Source organism: Peromyscus maniculatus, chromosome 7, assembly GCF_049852395.1.
Source record: "Peromyscus maniculatus bairdii isolate BWxNUB_F1_BW_parent chromosome 7, HU_Pman_BW_mat_3.1, whole genome shotgun sequence".
NCBI lineage: Eukaryota > Metazoa > Chordata > Mammalia > Rodentia > Cricetidae > Peromyscus > Peromyscus maniculatus.
In genome coordinates this window covers 4,458,325-4,478,844 of record NC_134858.1, presented here as the reverse complement: position 1 = coordinate 4,478,844, position 20,520 = coordinate 4,458,325, and the positions used below count along the sequence as shown (strand labels likewise).

The window sequence follows — 20,520 nt, the reverse complement described above, 5'->3', positions numbered from 1 at the left end:
TTCAACTTTAATCTCACTCCAGGATGCTTTTTGGGTCTTCAAGTTCTGAATAGGGATTCTTGCTATGTTGTATTATTACTTCTGTCATCCATGCATGTTTAATATTAATTATGTATTAACTCTCCACCAGATAATAATCTTCATGAAAGACAGCATCTATATATTTTTTTTCATTTTTCTTTTTTAATTTTAAAAGCAAACAATTTTTTCCATTTTGAAATTTTTGTTTGTTTGTCTGTTTGTTTCACTTAGGGTAAATCATGCAAAACAGCATCTCAACCGTCCTTCTCCAAGGCCTGATTTTCTCATGGAATTAAGAAATGTGTGAGCTGTGACAGTTGGAAGGGCTGAGTGAAAGAGGCACAGTGTAGATCCTTTAAGCTGCCCTGGAGAAATGCCTTGCTTTTGTTGATGATTTTTTTTTTAATTTAATTTTACAATACCATTCAGTTCTACATAACAGCCACAGATTCCCTTGTTCTCCCCCTTCCTGCCCCTTCCCCTTCCCCCCAGCCCACTCCCCATTCCCACCTCCGCCAGGGCAAAGCCTCCCCTGAGGACTGAGATTGACCTGATAGACTCAGTCCAGGCAGGTGCAGTCCCCTCCTCCCAGATTGAGCCAAGCATCCCTGCATAAGCTCCAGGTTTCAAACAGCTAACTCATGCAGTGAGCCCAGGACCTGGTACCACTGCCTGGATGCCTTCCAAACAGATCAAGCCAATCAACTCTCACCTATTCAGAGGGCCTGATTCATTTTTCTTTATTAAAATTTTTACTCACTCCACATATCACCCACAGATCCCCCCTCCTCCCTTCTCCCACCCTCCAGCCCTCTCTTCCAAGCCACCCTGCATCCCCACATCCCCCAAATCAAGGTCTCTCATGCAGAGCCAGCAGAGCCCAGTACACTGAGCCTAGGTAGGTCCAAGCCCCTTCCCACTGCACCAAGGCTGTGCAAGGCGTCACACCACAGGCACCGGATTCCCAGAAGCCTGCCCATGCACCAGGGACAGATCCTGACCACCAGGGACAGATCTGAAATACATGTTTTTGTTCAACATTTTTTTCCTGGTTGCTGCCCATCATAGCGTCTTGTGTGTGATTAGATGGATAGATAGGCCATATAAACTTTTGCTTGTTGATTACATGTGATTTAGTTGCACTTTGATAATTTACTAGTAGGAATTCTTCTAACAGAGCTTCTTTATGTGGAACAAATTGTTATTTAAAATGAACATTTTGCTTTGACGTTTGTTGAGAAGTAGGATATGAATTAGTAACTTAGGAAGATCATTTATCAGAATGAATGAATGACTAAACAAAGTAAAGGATGTATGTTTTCAGCTTCATGCAAAGCAACCTCTTTAAAAGACAGATGCTGTCTTTTAAAGCTAACATTGTAAATGTGTTCTGATTTATTTAGCTTGTGGTCTACTTGAGGTTTTATTTTCCATGAATAAGTCCCAGTAGAAGGGTGTTTGCAGACTGTCAATAGAACTGAGTATGACTGAATGTGGTAAGTAATATATGAACATGTTTCTTCCCTACCAGATGAAGAAGGCTCTAGAATTGTATGAACAGCTGCGCCAGAGGACAGGAGTGGTTATTGTTGGTCCAAGTGGTGCTGGCAAGTCTACCCTTTGGAGAATGCTAAGGGCTGCACTTTGTAAAATTGGCAAAGTAGTAAAACAATACACTATGAACCCCAAAGCTATGCCCAGACACCAGTTATTAGGACATATTGACATGGATACACGAGAATGGTCTGATGGTGTTTTGACAAATAGTGCTCGCCAAGTAGTTCGTGAACCTCAAGGTTGGTCACTGTCTAATTTTTTTACCTAATAATGCCTAGAGAATAACATAACATGTTTACAATGTTCTTATTAAGATGTGTGTGACTTAAAACACTTTATAATGATGTTCTTTTGACACTTTGGTAGATGTTACTATTTTTTATTGTTGTTTAGTTGGGACAGAGTCTCACTCTGTAGCCCAGGCTGGCCTAGAACCCATGGTCCTGCTAATTTAGCCTCACAAATGCTGGCTGGGTTTATAGGTACTTATCACCAACTGCTTGGATCAGGCTGTCTTTTGACTTATCACTGGATAGCAACTTTTAATATTGTCAAAACTCAGAGTAACTTGATTAAGATCTAGTTCATGGGTAATTTACTGAACACATATAGAATCTTTGATTAATTAGTTGACATATGTCTTGTGAATGTGATTGATGTGTTTGAACATCATTAAGCTGTCAATGTGAATGTATCATTCTGAGTTACTTTGAAAATTGAAATGGTGAAATAGTTTAGTTACTTCTTTGTCTAAATTTTCTCAACTTAGTTGTTGGTGTTTTTTGTTTTCATTTTGTGTTTTTGAGACAGAATCTCACTATTGTAGCCTTGGCCTGGAGCTCACTATGTAGACCAGATTGGTCTTAAACTCATTGACGTCTGCCTGCCTCTGCCTCCAGAGTGCAGGCATTAAAGGCTTGTGCCTCTATGCCTGACTTGATCTGGTTTTGTAGAGAATTTTTGACCAGAATCTCAATAGACTACTTGCTTTTCAAGTAAGGCAGTGGGTAATTATTCAGAAATTCATGGCAGTGGAGGGCTTTTCAATGAAGTTTTTTCTTTTTTCTTGTAATACTGCATTAAATAGAGACAACATACTACCCTTTCTCACACTATTGGTTACATTTCCATTTCCCTCTTTGAATTGTTTAAAAGGCAGAAGGATAATTTGAAGCACTCTGATTTTAGGAAGGATGGGTAAAATGTCTCTGTTCTTGAAGAGACTGCAGGCATTGTATGTGTGCAGCCTAGTTACTGCTCTTCCCATTTCAGGTCATCCTTGAAAGCACTAAAATCCATGGCAGTAGTCAGTGTTTTATTTCTCATGAAAATTAGGTTTCCCCTACTTCTGAAAGAGACATTATGTAGCAAATATTGATGTATTCTCATGGCATGGCCAAACACATAGCTTGGGAGAGGATTTTAGAGGTATCTTATAGGACTAGGAAGATCTATCTTACACACTATGTTCTAAGGGACATTGTAATTTAGTCTGTATGGTTAGAGACCACAATAATATCTTACGGGCTGTAGCTGCTCTTCGGGCAGCAGAGGCAGGATTGCCCACCGCTTCTCCAGCACATGCATGGCACTGTTTTATGACACTGCACCTTGCTCAGCTCTGCTTTTTATATTAAGATGGAAATTAGTTCTAACTAATGAAAGTTACTTTATCCCCCCCCCCGACCCCCCCAGACAGGGTTTCTCTGTATAACTTTGGAGCTTGTCCTGGAACTCGCTCTGTAGACCAGGCTGGCCTCGAACTCACAGAGATCCGCCTGCCTCTGCCTCCTGAGTGCTAGGATTAAAGGTGTGTGCTACCACTACTGCCCAACAAAAGTTACTTTATTCTCTATGTTGGACTGTTAGCAGTATCTAGTATATCCGTGTGTGTGTGTGTGTGTGTGTGTGTGTGTGTGTGTGTGTGTGTGTGTGTGTGATTTTTTAAATTCTTCATTCTTGTGATTTGGAAATAGAAGTCAGCTCATGGATAATTTGCGATGGTGACATTGACCCTGAATGGATAGAATCTCTGAATTCTGTTCTGGATGATAATCGGCTGCTTACCATGCCCAGCGGAGAAAGGATTCAGTTTGGCCCAAATGTTAACTTTGTGTTTGAAACTCATGATTTAAGCTGTGCTTCACCAGCCACAATATCTAGAATGGGAATGATATTTCTGAGGTAAGCCACAGGTCATTTCTATATGATATATTAGAATAGTCTTTATCATTTTGATTTTATAACTAAGTTATGAATAGATAAATAATGCGTACATATTGATTGAATCTATGTTTAACTTTTTGCTTGGATTTTAATTGATTTAGAGTTTGTTTTTATTATATATGAATTTTTTAGCAATTCAGTTAAGCATTATTTTCTTTAAGAGAAATAGCAAGTACTTAATTTCCTTTAAACAAATTTTTAAGTATCCAATTCTTTGGTTGAGGGGCAGCTAGGTTGTTTCCAGGTTCTGGCTATTATGAATAATGCTGCTATGAACATGATTGAGCAAGTGACCTTGTGGTATGATTGAGCATTTTTTGGGTATATGCCCAATAGCGTTATTGCTGGGTCTTGAGGTAGGTTGATTCCCAATTTTCTGATAAACTACCATCCTGATTTCTCGAGTGGCTGTACAAGATTGCATTCCCACTAGCAGTGGAGGAGTGTTCCCCCTACTCACATCCTCTCCAACATAGGCTGTTGTTAGCTATTTTGATCTTAGCCATTCTGACAGGTGTAAGATAGTTATCTCAGAGTCGTTTTGATTTGCATTTCCCGCATGGCTAACTAAGCACTGGGCTGAGCTCCTAGACTTCAGTTAAAGAGAGGGAGGAGGGATCACATGAGCAAGTAAGGTCAAGATCTTGATGGGGCAAACCACAGAGACAGCTGACCCAAGCTGGTGGGAGCTCATGAACTCTGGCCTGTCAGCTAGGGAACATGCATGAGATCAAACTATGTCGTTGACAGTTATATGGCTAGATCTGTTTGGGGAGCCCCTGGCAGTGGGACCAGGACTTATCCCAGGTGCATGAAATGGCTTTTTGGAGCACATTCCCAGGGTGGGACACCATGTCAGCCTGACACAGTAGGGAGGGGCTTGGTCCTGCCTCAATTTAGTGTGCCAGACTTTGTTGATCCCCCACTCCCCGAAGGGAGGCCTTATCTTCTCTGAGGAGTGGATGGGGGGAACTGGGATTGGTATTAAAATGAAAAAAACCCGTTTTGTAAAAAAAAAAATAAATTAATTAAAAAGATTTAAATACTGTGATTGAATTCAGAGATGTAAGCATACTAAGTAAGTACTAGTCCATCATATTTAAATCCCAGGAGCACATATTAGTTACAGAGTTATAAATCATAAGAGTTTAGGACTAATTCAGATATAATTGATCCTGAATGCTAACCTTTACATACAGCTTGACAACCTCTTTTCTAAGTGTTTGCTTACTTTTCCAGTGAACCAAGAAGAGGCGTAAAGAGCAAAAATGAGTACTAATTAGTTTTAGATGTCATGTGTGCTAACTAGTTTTAGAAGTGATGTACTCAGTCACAGACTAGAACTTGACCATTTGAACCAGTTTCATTTTCCCAAATGTAATAGTAATAGTTTGGCAAAAATGTTTAGAATTTATTATTCATAATGCCTGTATTTTGTAATGTTGTGAATGGCACATTGCTGTCTGTAATCACTTGGGTTTAGATTATGTCTTAAAATTATTTAACTGCTTATTTCACTGTAACTATTTTAAGAAACATTTATAAGAAACTAATAATAAACTTCAATTGATATTAGGGTAAGTTATTAAAATACTATTATTTTAGGTATATAGTTTCATTGTAATATTTGTATAAATTTATCATTTATTCAGTGTTATAATCTTTTGAAAATATTATAGTAAAAGGTAAGTTTATAGGTAAATTTAAAACTTCTTATTGAATATTTATTGTTTATTTTACATTAATTTAAGTATATTAGAAAGACTGCATAAAAAGAGTGAGACTAAAAAAAGACTTTGGAAGGGGTGCTGTGACCATTTAGCAGAGGGTCACATATTGCTGCAGAGGGTTGTAAATTGTTGGGGGCACAGGCATTGGTTGTGGGAGGCACAACGACTGTGTGTGATTTCATGTAAAACATAGCCGTAAACGCTTAGGTCGCGAGTGCTCTGCCCTGGACCTTTTGGGTTTCCTTTATTTCTCTGATGTTTGCTGAGCATTTATCCATGGAGAGGCCCAATGAGAACTTTTTTAAATAGGGTCTAGAGTGCTGCTAGTGTTTTACAGTGTGTGTATGCACACACACACACACACACACACACACACACACACACACACACACAAGTTACCAGTGCCGGCTTTCTGTGCTGACAGATGACCCTTGATGGAATGACGTTCCTAGGAGCAGGAGTTGGTTTGAAGTTAGTTGACAGTTTCTTCCTGAATAACTGGCATGCTTGTGTTAATCCCTGCAGTGATGAAGAGACAGATCTTAATTCTCTGATAAAATCTTGGTTGAGGAATCAGCCTGCTGAATACAGAAGTAATCTTGAGAACTGGATTGGGGATTATTTTTCAAAAGCTTTACAGTGGGTTTTAAAGCAGGTGAGCTGACCGTGATATTTCATGATCAGAGTGGCCGGATGTATAATCAGGAATTGTGCCTGCGTTTGCTGCCTTGTGGTAGAGCTCTGCTGGGAGTGTGCATAGAGTAGATGCCATCGCTGCTGCCCTTCTGTCCGCTTACATTGCTTGTATTAGCTAAGTAAGACGGCTTCATGTTTGTGTCGATAGAATCTTGCCTCACTCACCTAAACAGCTTGAATACTAGAATGTCTTTCTCTCAGTGTAAAAACCATCTTGTCTCATTTTACTGTTCATAATTACTCCACTCTGCTTCCTGTCATGAATGACCAAAGGTTCTGAAACTATGAGAATCATTTATATCATGTATCTCATGTTAAATATATTACTAAGTTAGTACTAAAATACAAAAGGGACAGTGAGTTACTTATAGTAATATTTGAAACATTTGCTTATGCAATAAAAATGGACATCTAAATTTGTGAAGTCAGTACTTGGGGACTGAGATGAAAGTTAGTAAGATCACGCCTTCCTAGAAGGGTCTCTGCCATGGGTGCCACGGGAACACGTCATCACTGTCCACCAGCATGGCAGGAATACTGCTGTGTTGGTGCTTTGCCATGAGGTATGAGTGACCCTTAGCATGAAAACAGGACTGTAGTGGCTTTCCATACATACATGAGTTTTAATGTGGCTTTTATTTCATGTTATTAATTTTATGAAAAGCTTAAACATATTAAACAAAAATTAAATAGCAGCAGTTTCTTTGAAGTCAAATGATTGTTAGTTTGAACTTGATCTAGAAGTCACATTTTCATATTGATCAAAATACATAAAAATTGAAAATTTGCTCTAGTTTTTCATCCTTTTGTGTTTGCTTTTCTTCCGTTGTGAGGATGAAAGCTGGAGAAATTAGATGAGTATTAAAATATTGCAAATTAATTAGTTTTTCCCAGTCCTTAAAAAAGGAAGGTTTTCCTGCTCCTGTAGTATGATGAAGGTGTTTCTCTCCCTTGCTTCCACCCTAACACTCACCAACAGTATTAGTATCTGTCTGCACTTGCCTGAAGTTCCTTGAGGACAGGGACCAAACCTGCCATTCCCCTTAGTGAGTTCCCAGAACAAGCTTGTTAAGAAGAGTGAGTGGGCAGTTGGTACTGGTGCTGAGATGCCTGATGTCTGCCTCTGGCATCTTTTCATCAGGTAGCATTATTTTATTTAAGTAAGATATACAGAGCCTAGCAGTTCTGATGTCTTGAGATCTGTTAAGTTTCTGTTGTTAATACCTATGTGAATGTTTGGATTAGGGTGTACTACTAGATAGAGTAGACTCATGTATGAAATTTGATATGACAGGGTAAGATGATTAAATCCTAGAGTAGACGGAAGAGAGGTGGAAAATAAATAGGTCATGTTTGTAGCAGTTACTTTCGTGCCACTGTTAAGGCACGAGAGAGATCTCGGCTTGTAGTTTCAGTACCTTTAGTCCATCATGACCAAGAAGCCGGGAGGAGTTGATGGAGGTCATTCATGGCAGTGGTGGCTGGGGCTGGGGCACCTTGCATCACCGTGCCTCACGTTGGTGGCAAGAGGAAGCAGAGAAAATAGGACAGAGCCAAGCTGTGTGTAATGTGGCTGTAAATGTGAAGAAAGGGTTCCCTCTAGGGGCCGACTTCTACCTAACTAGATCTTGCCTGTTAAAGATTGTACCTATACAACATGTTACAGATTGGAGACAGGCCTCAGAACATGAAACTGTGGTGGGCATTTCAAATGTGAACCACACCTTACCTCTTGTCTAAAGCTTTAAAAACATGTATGTATATTCTTCAGGCTGAGGATTTACATCATGTAACTATTTGAGAATTCTAGTGTTTATAGTTCAAAATACGTAATTACTTTTAAAAATTATTCTTGTATTTTCAAAGTATATATGTAAACTGAATAACATCCATACTTCCTATAGAAATGAGAGAGATGAATTTAAAGGTTGTTTGGCAGTAATCTATGTCGATTTGTGTGGTTTTGCATTTGCTGGTTGATAATTGTTTTTTCTGCCTTGGTTACATGAATTTTAATCAACAGAATGACTATGTGGTAGAAACAAGTTTGGTTGGGACTGTTATGAATGGTTTATCCCACCTCCATGGATGTAAAGATCATGACCAGTTTATCATAAATCTTATACGAGGACTGGGTGGAAATCTGAACATGAAATCTCGTCTGGAATTTACCAAGGAGGTAAGGGACATTGTTCAGCCTCTTTTTCAACCACGCTCTTCAGCTTTTCTTGACCCTTAAGTCTCAACACACAATGATGCAACTGTAAGGTATGCAGCTTTCAGTTATGAATTTATTCATTTGGTAGACTAACAGGACATATGTATCTATATGGGTCTGTATACATGTTTGTGCGTGTATACATGGTTCTGTGTATCAAACTTAGGGTTTCTGACATTCTCAAAATTTTATGGTATTTTGTAATAAGATAAGGCTTGGAACATAAAAGTATAAGTTAGGCTTGAATCTACTTAGCCAGCATTTCATTTAGCTTTAAATACTACTTTTAAATAGAATAGTGTTAGCACTTTGAAATACTGGACTATTTCTAATTATTGTCTTAATAATGTCAGATTGCATTTGGTTAGAAAATTTGGTTAGAAAGCCATTTTTATATCATGAAGGACTTTTGCTTTCCTTTTCCTTTCCTTTTGTGTGTGTGGATGTTTTCCTGCATGTATGTCTGTGCACCATGTGCATGCCTGGGCCTGTGGAGGCCAGAATACAATGTTGGATCCCCTGCAACTGGAGTTATGACTGTGAGCCTTCATGCAGGTGCTGAGAATTGAACCTGGGTCCTCTGGAAGAGAAGCCAGTGTTCTTAACCATCTCTCAGACCCTACAAGGGACTTTTCCCCTCTGACATGGTTAAGTAAGACCGACGCGGTGTTCCAGTCACTGTTGTTTGTGGCTCTCTCTGTGCTGTTTGCTTCTCCATGGCTGTGTGTCCTCTTGCCTCTCACTATTGCTCCTCAGCACCTCCCTGCACGCTCTCTGAAACATCCTGTGTACAAACAGCAGCTTTCCGTAAGGAGGAGCAGAATAACCCATCAGATTTGTGGTGTAGTTGGAGTCACTTCTGGGAAATGTTGGAAATAAAGGGCTTTAGCATCCGTGAAGTGTGCAGTTTGTGAGACTGCTACTACAACTTGGATATATTTTATAACTTGATCTATAAATATCTATCACATTGGTATCTTTATATGTATTTTTATTTTACTTCAGATCATATTGAGATAAAATACTATTTTAATTTAAAAATTTGCTTAGAAGTGGTGTGTATATAAACTTTATTAACAAGGTGATTTACTGTGGGGATAGTCACTTTGATGGATTGATCACTTATCCACTGTTTGGAATATGTACAAACTCCTCATTACAATGTTTTCCTCTAAAGGTCTTTAACTGGGCACGGGAATCCCCTCCAGACTCTCATAGACCAATGGACACCTACTATGACTCGGATCGAGGACAGTTAGCATCCTACATGCTTAAGAAGCCAGAGAACCTGACAGCTGATGACTTCAGCAGTGGTCATACCCTCCCTGTCATCCAGACTCCTGACATGCAGCGAGGTTTAGATTATTTCAAACCTTGGCTGAGTTCTGATACTAAACAGCCATTTATTCTTGTAGGACCAGAAGGATGTGGCAAAGGGTAAGAAAAATGTTTTCAAAGGTACATACTGTGAATTCTATTTACCTTGTAAAACTGAACTTAGGAGGTCTGCAAGAATTCTAGGAATACTTTAAAATACACATCCCCACCCCTACCCCCACTCCAGTTTAAAAGTTAGAAAGTTACCATGGTCATCATGGAAACCATATCATATTCATTCTCAACATAATCTGAAATAATTTAGAAAAAGATATTAGTTCCATATGAGTATGAGGAGTGTTTAGTTGGACACATTTCCCCAGTGAGATGTCCCCCAGTGTCAGCTGTCTCCCCTGAGATGTCACCCGTGTCTCGTAGGATGCTGCTCAGGTATGCCTTCTCTCAGCTCCGCTCCACGGAGATTGCCACGGTCCATTGCAGTGCTCAGACCACTTCTCGGCATCTTCTGCAGAAGCTGAGCCAGACTTGCATGGTCATCAGTACAAACACTGGTCGAGTGTACAGACCAAAAGATTGTGAAAGACTTGTTCTATACCTAAAAGACATCAACCTACCCAAGCTTGACAAGTGGGGCACCAGCACATTGGTGGCTTTCCTCCAGCAGGTGAGTCTTCGCAGCAGCTGCATTGCCTGTAATTGGAGCCAGTCTGTTGGCTTTTCTCATAGATAAAAAAATCTACTTTCCTTTTCTTGGACCAGTTTTATCTAGCATGTGTCATTAGAATTTAAATTCAAAAATATTTAAGTCTTGTTCTGGTCAGCCATTCCCCATTTAGAAATCTATTACCTGCCCTCCCTACCTAAAGCAGTCAGGGAATCAGCGGCTGGCACTGGGGAGGCCTTCACTTGATGGTTGGCTCTGCTCACCTCCGACAGTAGTTACTCTTTCTCTACAAGCCTGGGCTTCTTACTCAGTGTCAGCGATTTCTTCCTGGATTACATCATATCAGGAGCTCTAGATTTTTAGAGTTTTCTATGTTTATATGGACTGTGCAACTGTAGAATGTGATAATATAGTTATGGAAAAGCCTAAAATATTTTCCTTATTATTTCCTGACTGCTGGCTTTTTAAAAAATAATTGCTAGTAGATTTATAATGTTTAATGGGGTGAAACCACTTTAAAAGAAGAAGATTCAGATAACATGAGTTGAATACAGGGTAGAAAAATATCAGTTTTTAGTGATGTAAAAATTTAAAATGTTTCAGTCTTCAGTTACTGATTAGGTAAAGGGTGGTGGTTGTACTTGGAAATAATTAAAATTCAGATAACACTATGTTATGGTTAATCTTGATGATCAAATTGACAAGTTTTGTAATTATCATACAAAAAAAATCTCTCGGTGTGTGTACAAGAATTTTCTAGAGTTGGTTAATTAAAGTGGGAAGACCCACCCTACATGTAGGCTGTACAGTTCATTTTGCTGGAACTTAAGTCAAATGGAGCAGGATCTGGGCAGCAGAGGGTCACTGTTTCCTGACTCCTGCTGCCCGGCCTGGCATGCTAGGCGGATTGTGTTCCCTTAAACTGTAGAACAAAACTTGTCTTATGTGGCTTTTGTCAGGGCAAGGAGACAAGTAACCAGTGCATGATTATAATATGATTAGAGAAATCTAAAGTATAAACCACTTATAAACATCTGTTTTCATATAGGTGTTGACATATCAAGGATTTTATGATGAAAATTTGGAATGGGTTGGTCTGGAGAATATTCAAATTGTAGCTTCCATGTCAGCTGGAGGAAGGCTGGGGAGACACAAGCTGACCACCAGGTTTACGTCTATTGTTCGTCTTTGTGCTATAGAGTATGTATCTTAGTAACAGTTTTTTATTTGTTTACATTTTATTCAAGATATTCACCAAGAATACTTCAAAATGTAGAAAGTAAAATGGCTAAGCTGATACATTTTTCCAGACTTTTGGCAGTAGTAATTTATAGGACTCTGTATGTTTGTACCCCTAAACATCAGGTATAGGAGCTGACTAGTAGCTTTAAATCTGTATTTTTTAGTTAAGACATGAATATAGTGCCTGTTGATTTGTTATGTAATGTTCTGACATGCTATCTAATGCACAATGCTTAAGTCTCTTTTAAGTCTAAACACTCGAGGTTCTTTGTTTTTGCAGTACTGGGCTTAGTCCTGGCGCCCCTCTCATACTAGCCAAGTGTTTTATTATGCGCCATGTCCCAGCCCTACAAATCCCCTCCCCTTAACTGTGTAATATTCTCATACGCAGTCACTGCCTCCAGTCGCACAGCAGACCTTCTCGCTGCTGTGCAGATGCAGCTGCAGTCCAGATGCAGCTGTTGTCTAGATGCAGCTTTGTCTCATCCTCAGCCTTTCCCTAACCTCCTTTCCTCTCTACTGATTCCAGCCCCTGGGAACCGCCATTCTGTTCTCCATTTGTGAAAGAGCAGTGTTTTTAGAGTATGTGATAGAAACCATGTGCTGTCTTGCCTGTATTTCTGTGCTTGGTTTATTTGCTTAACATAATGATTTTCTGTCCTATCCATATTGCTTGAAGTGCCTGGGTTTCATTATTTATATGGTTAACTCTTATTTCCTTGTGTATATGTACCACATTACTTTCACTCATCAATTGTTGGATGCTTAGGTTTTTTTTTTTTTGGCTGTTGTGAATAATATTGCAAGGACCATTTTGGAGTGCAGATGGCTCTTCACATATTTGATTTCTTTTAAATATATGAAACTGATACATTTAATGTCTCACAAAACTAATAATATTTAATTTTATGGAGATAAGTAAAAAGAGTTGAATCTGATGAAAGGAGAGTTGGGTCATGTGAGTTGGGATGGAATCCATCTGTCCATCCTTGTGATCATGGATGTGACTGGGGTTTCTGAGTTCTATGTTTATAGCACTGTCCTTTTGTGATTTTTTTCACTTTAGTAACCTTTGTCAATTTACAAATTCCCGCTAACTACATTTTATCTATGGACGTTTTTTTCTGAGATGTTATTATTGCCAGTTAATTCACATGGAAATAAATTTTGGCTTATTGTGTTATTTATTTTCTTAGACTTCTGATCTAGATTACTGCTCTGTGTATAGGCTTTACTTAATTCAAAATGGGTTCCTTAAGTAAAATATCCTGTTTTATTCTGAAGATGAGAGGCTTTTCACTTTTTATTTTTAAATATTTTGATTACAGTCTTTGATAAAGCTTTCCAGTGCTGGAGAATAGACACTGAGGGATCTAATTGGTTTTGCAGAGAGAGTAGGAACTGAGTGTTCTAAACCCTGGGCAGCTCCAGGTTCTGGATCTTGCAGAGAGAGTAGGAACTCCGTCTGTTTTAAGTTGTGGGCAGCCCCGGGATCTGGCTCTCAAAGAAGAGCAGTTTGAAAACTTACACCATTATATCTTAATGTGAAAATAGTAATTTATGATACTGATTTATCTCAGCTTTCTTACTTCTTGTCTTCCTCCGTTAGTTACCCAGAAAGAGAGCAGCTACAGACAATCTATGGAGCATATTTGGAAGCAGTTCTGCACAAAAATCTGAAGAATCATTCTATCTGGGGTTCTTCATCAAAGATTTATCTCCTGGCAGGCTCTATGGTGCAGGTGTATGAACAGGTACTTATGCTTGTGTTGTTGTTTCCAGTTCTGTTGGCTTCATCCTGGTTTTGGTGCTGCTATCCTGGCTTTTCCTTCCTGTTGATGTGGTGTGATTGATGGCACAGTAACAATGTATTCCAGTTACAGGACCTGCCCAGGAGCACAGGCACTCAAATGACTTTGCATGTATGGTAGTTAAAGAGGAAGTAAAATTTGATCTGAATTAGGAAAAAAGTAACAGTAGAAAATCACAAAGTATTTGAAGATGAAGTTTTGTTAGGTAAAAGGAATAGTATGTGCAGTGCTTGTGGAGGAGGCTCATAAAAGACTGTGTAGACGCAGGGAGAGGTAAGTTAGAAAGGGCAGGTCACTTTTCAAAATGCATCCATATATTGAATAGTCAAGGTAACATTAAGAGTTGTGGCTCTGGCTGTGGGGTGGGGCCGGTCGTTAAGCTCTTTGATTTCTTCAGTGACCTCCTGAAGCTACAGCAGCATTCTGGTTCTCAACACTTGAAAACCTTTGGAGTGGTTTTATTCAGTTTTGTGGGTTCTTTAGAATTTCAACTGTGATTTTATCATGTTAGTCAGCCTATTTAGTTTCTATAGCTGTCCCCTTGCCCCACACAGACTTTGGCAGTCTTTTGAAGCCTGTGCACCTATCTTGGAGTAATATTTTAAAGTGCATAAGTAGCTGGATGTGGTGGGGCATGCCTGAAATCAGACCTTGCATATTTGAGGCAAAAAGATTGCCATGAGTTATTAAGTGAATTCTAGGCCGGCATGGGTCATAGTGTGAGATTCTCCCACAAAAATAAGTACAAAAGTAAAATGAATAGGATAAATTATATAGGAAAATTTTTAAAAATCCGTTCTATTGAAGTAAGATTTATCCACAGCTAGAAATTGGTCTCCCTCTGAGTCTATGGTGGCAGAAAATGAATAGGATGACGAAATAGCTAAAAGTTGGCTGGTTATCCCGTCTTCTTTTTCAGGTGCGGGCCAAATTCACAGTTGATGATTATAGCCACTATTTCTTTACACCCTGCATTCTTACTCAGTGGGTTCTTGGCTTATTCAGATATGATTTAGAAGGAGGTGAGTTTTAGTTGTGTGTGTGTGTGTGTGTGTGTGTGTGTAAGTGTGTGTGTAATTATACTATAAATTGTACTCATAATAGGAACATTAAATATTGTGACTGATTATAATATTTAAAAATGACTATTATTACATTCAATTTAAATAGCTCCATTATGTTTATTACTATTATGAAGGTAATAATTTATTATATTCCTTTTTCCAACCTGTTTATTACTATACAAATTTGATCTTAGAAAAGATAAAACATTTTCTTTCATACCCAAACCAGTTTTATTATACAATTATACTATTATACTATTATATTGGAAATAGTAATTGCATTGAACAACTATAGTGTTTAAAACATACCAATTTATTAAAGGAATGAATTTTAACTGTTTTTCTATTTCTTCTGTTTACCTGCTGCCAAAATTATGGTATGTAGATCCTCACTATTTATTTCAAAATATTATGTTAAACCAACCTCTTGAAAATAATTTAAGACTCACTACAATTAAAGAAAAATTTTGCCTTTCTTAGGATCTTCCAACCATCCATTAGATTATGTGCTAGAAATTGTAGCCTACGAAGCCCGGCGATTGTTTCGGGACAAAATTGTTGGTGTGAAGGAGCTGCATTTGTTTGATAACATTTTAACTTCCGTGTTCCAAGGAGACTGGGGCTCTGATATCCTAGACAACATGGCAGGTAATCAAAGAGAGGTCATGTCAATGTGTAGTGTTCTGGGTATTTTAAAATTTTGTTTCTGACATGATACATGTTTCAATAAATAAAACTTCGGATAATTTCAATTTTAATTTTCCCAAAAGGAGGGCTGGAGAGATGTTTCAGGGGTTAAGAACACTGACTGCTCTTCCCGAGGTCCTGAGTTCAATTCCCGGCACCCACATGGCGGCTCACAGCCATCTGTAGTGAGATCTGGTGCCCTCATCTGGCCTGCAGGGATACATACAGGCAGAACACTATATACATAATAAATAGATAAATCTTTAAAAAAATTTCTTTCCCAAAAGGAAAGGTGCCCTGCCATTTTTGCTAGAATTCTACATCTATAATTCAAACAAAATATAGTAAGTACTTTCTTGAGAAGTGTGTTCAATATTTGTAATACAAAGTTGTTTTTCCAATAGAATTTTCACTAATAATGTACCTGGCTGTGGGGACACACCTGTAATCCCAGCACTTGATAGGCAGAAGCAAGAGTGTGGCAAGTTTGAGGCCAGCCCTGTCCACAGAGCAGGTCCAGTCCAATTAGGGCTATGTAGTAAGACCCTATTTTAAAAAATGAAAAGCCTAAAAAAAGGAAAAACCTAAAAAGAAATTTTAGTATCTGCTTAAATATGAAGCATAAAAGTCATTGAGAAATTCCTCACTGGATTATAATGCCTCTTGTTTCACAGGAAAAGCCTTGTTTTCCCTGTAGCTATCCATAATATCACCAGAATAGGATACCATGTCTGTGCTTACTCCTAGTTTCCTTAGTTTCATGTAAATGGCCATGTTGCATTCAGAGCTGTGTCCACTTCATAACCAGTTTGCACATTGGAAACTTCTATGGGAGCATGCATATAGTGGAGAGCATTCCAGTGAGGCCTACCATATGTGATAAAGACATGGAAATGTTGCCTAATGCAACAGTTATCCAGCTAGACACTGTGTTAACAAACAAGAGTATTCATGCAAAATACTCTTAGATACTGTATATTTCTAGATATGATGTTGGTCCCAGGGCCATCATTTTACAAGTCCGTGGAAATATTGAAAGTGGGAAGGCATGAAAGGGAACACTATAACCGCATGACAGGTTCCATTATAGGCTGTTTTTTTTTTTTTATTTTTCTCTGCTAAAACAGTTAATAAAATCTCTTCAATTTAACCCCAGGAATAATTCTTGGACAAGCATAAAAGGCAACTACCTTCTTCATCAAAATATCAGAAGAACCATTTCTAGGTCACATACAAATATTCTTCTCTGAAACCTCTTGAGCTGGGCCCCTCAGTTCAAATCACTCAGCACCGCTGTCTCCCGTGCTCCTACTAAGACAGGCCATTAAACTGCGCTTAAAGCATTCAACTGCTTTTCTTATCCAAAGTTTCAAAGTCCACATTCCTCCAAACAAAAGCATGGTCAGGCCTATCATAGCAATATCCTGTTTTTTCTTTTGACAAATGTGCCAACACTACACACTGAAGAAAGAACTGTCTCTTCAACAGTCAGCGGTGAGAAAAACAACAAATTGCAGGAAATAAGACCTGTCAATATTGTTTGTCTACTTCTGTTTATCTTACCTGTTCTAATGATATGCATGTGCCCCATCTTTCCCTAAACCACACTGTGTAGATTCCTCTAGTTAAAGCATAATAAGTGCTGAAATTAGGTAGCCTTATTTCTCATGGGATGATCATATTTCTGTCTATGTAGTGTGACAAGATTGTGATAGGCCTTACATTGAGTCTTTATATTCTTTTGGAGTGAGTTGGTTTCTTCACTCTGTGGTCTTCAGATTCAAACACAAGTATGTCATGAAAGCATTTGGTGTTTTTCACAAGTCTCAGCATATAAACCTGGAATATGATTTAAATTTATGTTTAATTTTAAACTTTTTCATTGGCAATTATGTGTTCCCGTTGGTTTCTGTTGCTATATTATGAGATAGGGTCACATTTACTTGCCAGGTTGGTGCTAACTTCTGTCTTAGTTAGGGTTTTATTGCTCTGAAGAGATACTGTGACCATAGCAATGCATATAAAGGAAACCACTTAATTGGGGCTGGCTTACAGTTCAGAGATTTAGTCCATTATCGTCATGGCACAGAGTATGGTGGTACACAGGCAAACATGGTGCTGGAGAAGGAGCTGAGAGTGTTTTTTATATTATTTTATAATTAATTTAATTTTACATATCAGCCACAGATTCCCCCGTCTTACCCCCCCCCCCCAGCTTTCCCCCCAATCCACCCCCCATTCCCATCTCCTCCAAGGCAGGGTCTTCCCTGGGGATTCAAATCAGCCTGGTAGATTCAGTCCAAGCAGGTCCAGTCCCTTCCTCCCTACACCAAGGCTGAGCAAAGTGTCTCAGCATAGGCATTAGATTCCAAAAAGCCAGCTCATGCACCAAGGACAGGTCCTGGTCCCACTGCCTAGGGGCCTCCTAAACAGTTCAAGCTAATCAACTGTCTCACTTATCCAGAGGGCCTGATCCAGTTCCATGGGGGCTCCTCAGCTATTGGTTCATAGTTCATGTCTTTCCACTAGTTTGGTTATTTGTCCCTGTGCTTTTTCCAATCATGGTCTCAATATCTCTTGTTCATATACTCACTCCTCTCTCTCTCACTGATTGGACTCCTGGAGCTCCACCTGGGGCTTAGCCGTGGATCTCTGCATCTGTTTCCATCAGTCACTGGATGAGAGTTCTATCATGACAGTTAGGGTGTTTCACCATCCGCTCACCAAAGTAGATCAGCTCGGCCTTTCTCTCGACCATTGCCGGTAGTCTATTGTGGATTTCTGGGGACCTCTTTAGCACTCTGCTTCTTCCTATTCCCATGGGGTCTTCATTTATCATGGTATCTTTTTCCTTGTTCTCCCACTCTGTTCCTGATCCAGCTGGGACCTCCCACTCCCCTAAGCTCTCTTTCCCCTGACCCTTGCCCTCCATTACTCCCACTCAACCCCAGTTTGCTCATGTAGATCTCATTCATTTCTCTGTCATTGGGCGATCCCTGTGTCTTTCTTAGTTTTCTTTTTACTAGGTAGCCCTCCCTGGAGTTCTGCGTTTCAGTCTGGTTATCCTTTGCATTACATCTAGTATCCACTCATGAGTGCGTACATACCATGTTTGTCTTTCAAGTCTGGGTTACCTCACTCAGGATGATTTTTTCTAGATCCATCCATTGGCAAACCTCATGATTTCATTGTTTTTCTCTGCTGAGTAGTACTCTATTGTGTATATGTACCACATTTTCTTTATCCATATTCCAGTTGAAGGGCATCTAGGTTGTTTCCAGGTTCTGGCTATTACAAACAATGCTTTTATGAACATAGTTGAGGATGTGTCCTTGTGGAATGATTGAGCATTCCTTGTGTCTATGCCCAAGAGTGGTATAGCTGGGTCTTGAGGGAGATTGATTCCCAATTTTCTAAGAAAGTGCCATATTGATTTCCAAAGTGGTTGTACAAGTTTGCATTCCCACCAATAGTGTAGGAGTGTTCCCCTTGCTCCACATCTTCCCTAGCATAAGCTGTCTTCAGTGTTTTTGATCTTAGCCATTTTGACGGGTGTAAGACGGTATTTCAGAGTCACTTTAATTTGCATTTCCCTGATGATTAAGAATGTTTTCAGGCGGTGGTGGCGCATGCCTTTAATCCCAGCACTCGGGAGGCAGAGGCAGGCAGATCTCTGTGAGTTTGAGGCCAGCCTGGTCTCCAAAGCGAGTTCCAGGAAAGGCGCAAAGCTACACAGAGAAACCCTGTCTTGGAAAAAACAAACAAACAAAAAAAAACCAACAGCAACAAAAAAGAATGTTGAGCAATTCCTTAAATGTCTTTCAGCCATTTGAGCTTCTTCTGTTGAGAATTCTCTGTTTTGCTCTATAGCCTATTTTTTTAATTGGACTGGTTATTTTGATGTCTAATTTCTTGAATTCTTGATATATTCTGGATATCAGCTCTCTGTCAGATGTGGGGTTGGTGAAGATCTTTTCCTATTCTGTAGGCTGTCGTTTTTTGTCTTGTTGAAAGTGTCCTTTGCCCTACAAAAGCTTCTCAGTTTCAAGAGGTCCCATTGATTGATTGTTTCTCTCATTGTCTGTGCTACTGGTGTTATATTTAGGAAGTGATCTCCAGTGCCAGTGTGTTCAAGACTACTTCTCTACTTTCTCTTTCTATCAGGTTCAGAGTAACTGGATTTATGTTGAGGTCTTTGATCCACTTGGACTTAAGTTTTGTGCACGGTGACAGATATGGATCTATTTGCAGTCTTCTACATGTTGACATCCAGTTATGCCAGCACCATTTGTTGAAGATGCTTTCTTTTTTCCATTGTACAGTTTTGGCTTCTTTGTCGAAAATCATATGGTCATAGGTGTGCGGATTAATGTCAGGGTCTTCAGTTCAGTTCCATTGGTCTACATGTCGGTTTTTATGCCAGTACCAAATGTTTTTATTACTGTAGCTCTATAGTAGAGCTTGAAGTCAGGAATTGTGATGCCTCCAGAGGTTGTTTTATTGTACAGGATTCTTTTGGCTATTGTGGGTTTTTTGTTTTTCCTTGTGAAGTCGAGTATTATTCTTTCCAGGTCTGTGAAGAATTGTGTTGGTATTTTGATGGGGATTGCATTGAATCTGTAGATTGTTTTTGTTAAGATTCCCATTTTTACTATGTTAATCCTACCTATCCATGAGCATGGGAGATCTTTCCATTTTCTGACATCCTCTTCAATTTCTTTTTTCAGGGACTTAAAGTTCTTCTTATATAGGTCCGTTGCTTGCTTAATTAGAGTTACCCCAAAATATTTTATATCATTTGTGGTTATTGTGCATGATGTATCTCTGATTTCTTTCTCAGCCTGTTTGTCATTTGTATATAGGAGGGCTAATGATTTTTTTGAGTTGATCTTTTATCCTGCTACATTGCTGAAGGTGTTTATCAGCTATATGAGTTCCTTGGTCAAATTTTTGGGGTCACTTATGTAAACTATCATGTCATCTGCAAATAGTGAAAGCTTGACTTCTTCCTTTCTAATTTGTATTCCCTTGATCTCCTTATGTTGTCTTATTGCTCTGGATAGAACTTCAAGTACTATATTGAATAAGTATGGGGAGAGTAGACAACCTTGTCTTGTTCCTGATTTTAGTGGAATCGCTTTGAGTTTCTCTCCATTTACTTTGATGTTGGCTGTTGGCTTGCTGTAAATTGCTTTTATTTTGTTTAGTTATGTTCCCTGTATTCCTGATCTTTCCAAGACCTTTATCATGAAGGGGTATTAGATTT

General features: G+C 39.1%; 1 protein-coding gene across 4 annotated transcripts in view; it reads left to right on the top strand.

Annotated features, from left to right (window-relative positions):
- The window catches only part of Dync2h1 (dynein cytoplasmic 2 heavy chain 1), a 237,405-nt gene that overhangs the window by 51,548 nt on the left and 165,337 nt on the right, over positions 1-20,520 (top strand). For 3 of the 4 annotated variants that reach the window (XR_013052597.1, XM_006983760.4, XM_006983761.4), the window contains exons 38-47: positions 1,553-1,817; positions 3,555-3,762; positions 6,060-6,189; positions 8,254-8,409; positions 9,626-9,885; positions 10,204-10,450; positions 11,499-11,650; positions 13,302-13,446; positions 14,423-14,525; positions 15,048-15,215. Coding sequence is in view for 3 of the 4 variants with exons in the window: in XM_006983760.4 (XP_006983822.2) it covers positions 1,553-1,817; positions 3,555-3,762; positions 6,060-6,189; positions 8,254-8,409; positions 9,626-9,885; positions 10,204-10,450; positions 11,499-11,650; positions 13,302-13,446; positions 14,423-14,525; positions 15,048-15,215 (1,834 nt within the window). In the remaining variant the exon portion in view is untranslated. The remainder of the gene's footprint in view (positions 1-1,552; positions 1,818-3,554; positions 3,763-6,059; positions 6,190-8,253; positions 8,410-9,625; positions 9,886-10,203; positions 10,451-11,498; positions 11,651-13,301; positions 13,447-14,422; positions 14,526-15,047; positions 15,216-20,520) is intronic. The other variant, XM_016002328.3, reaches the window with a different exon arrangement.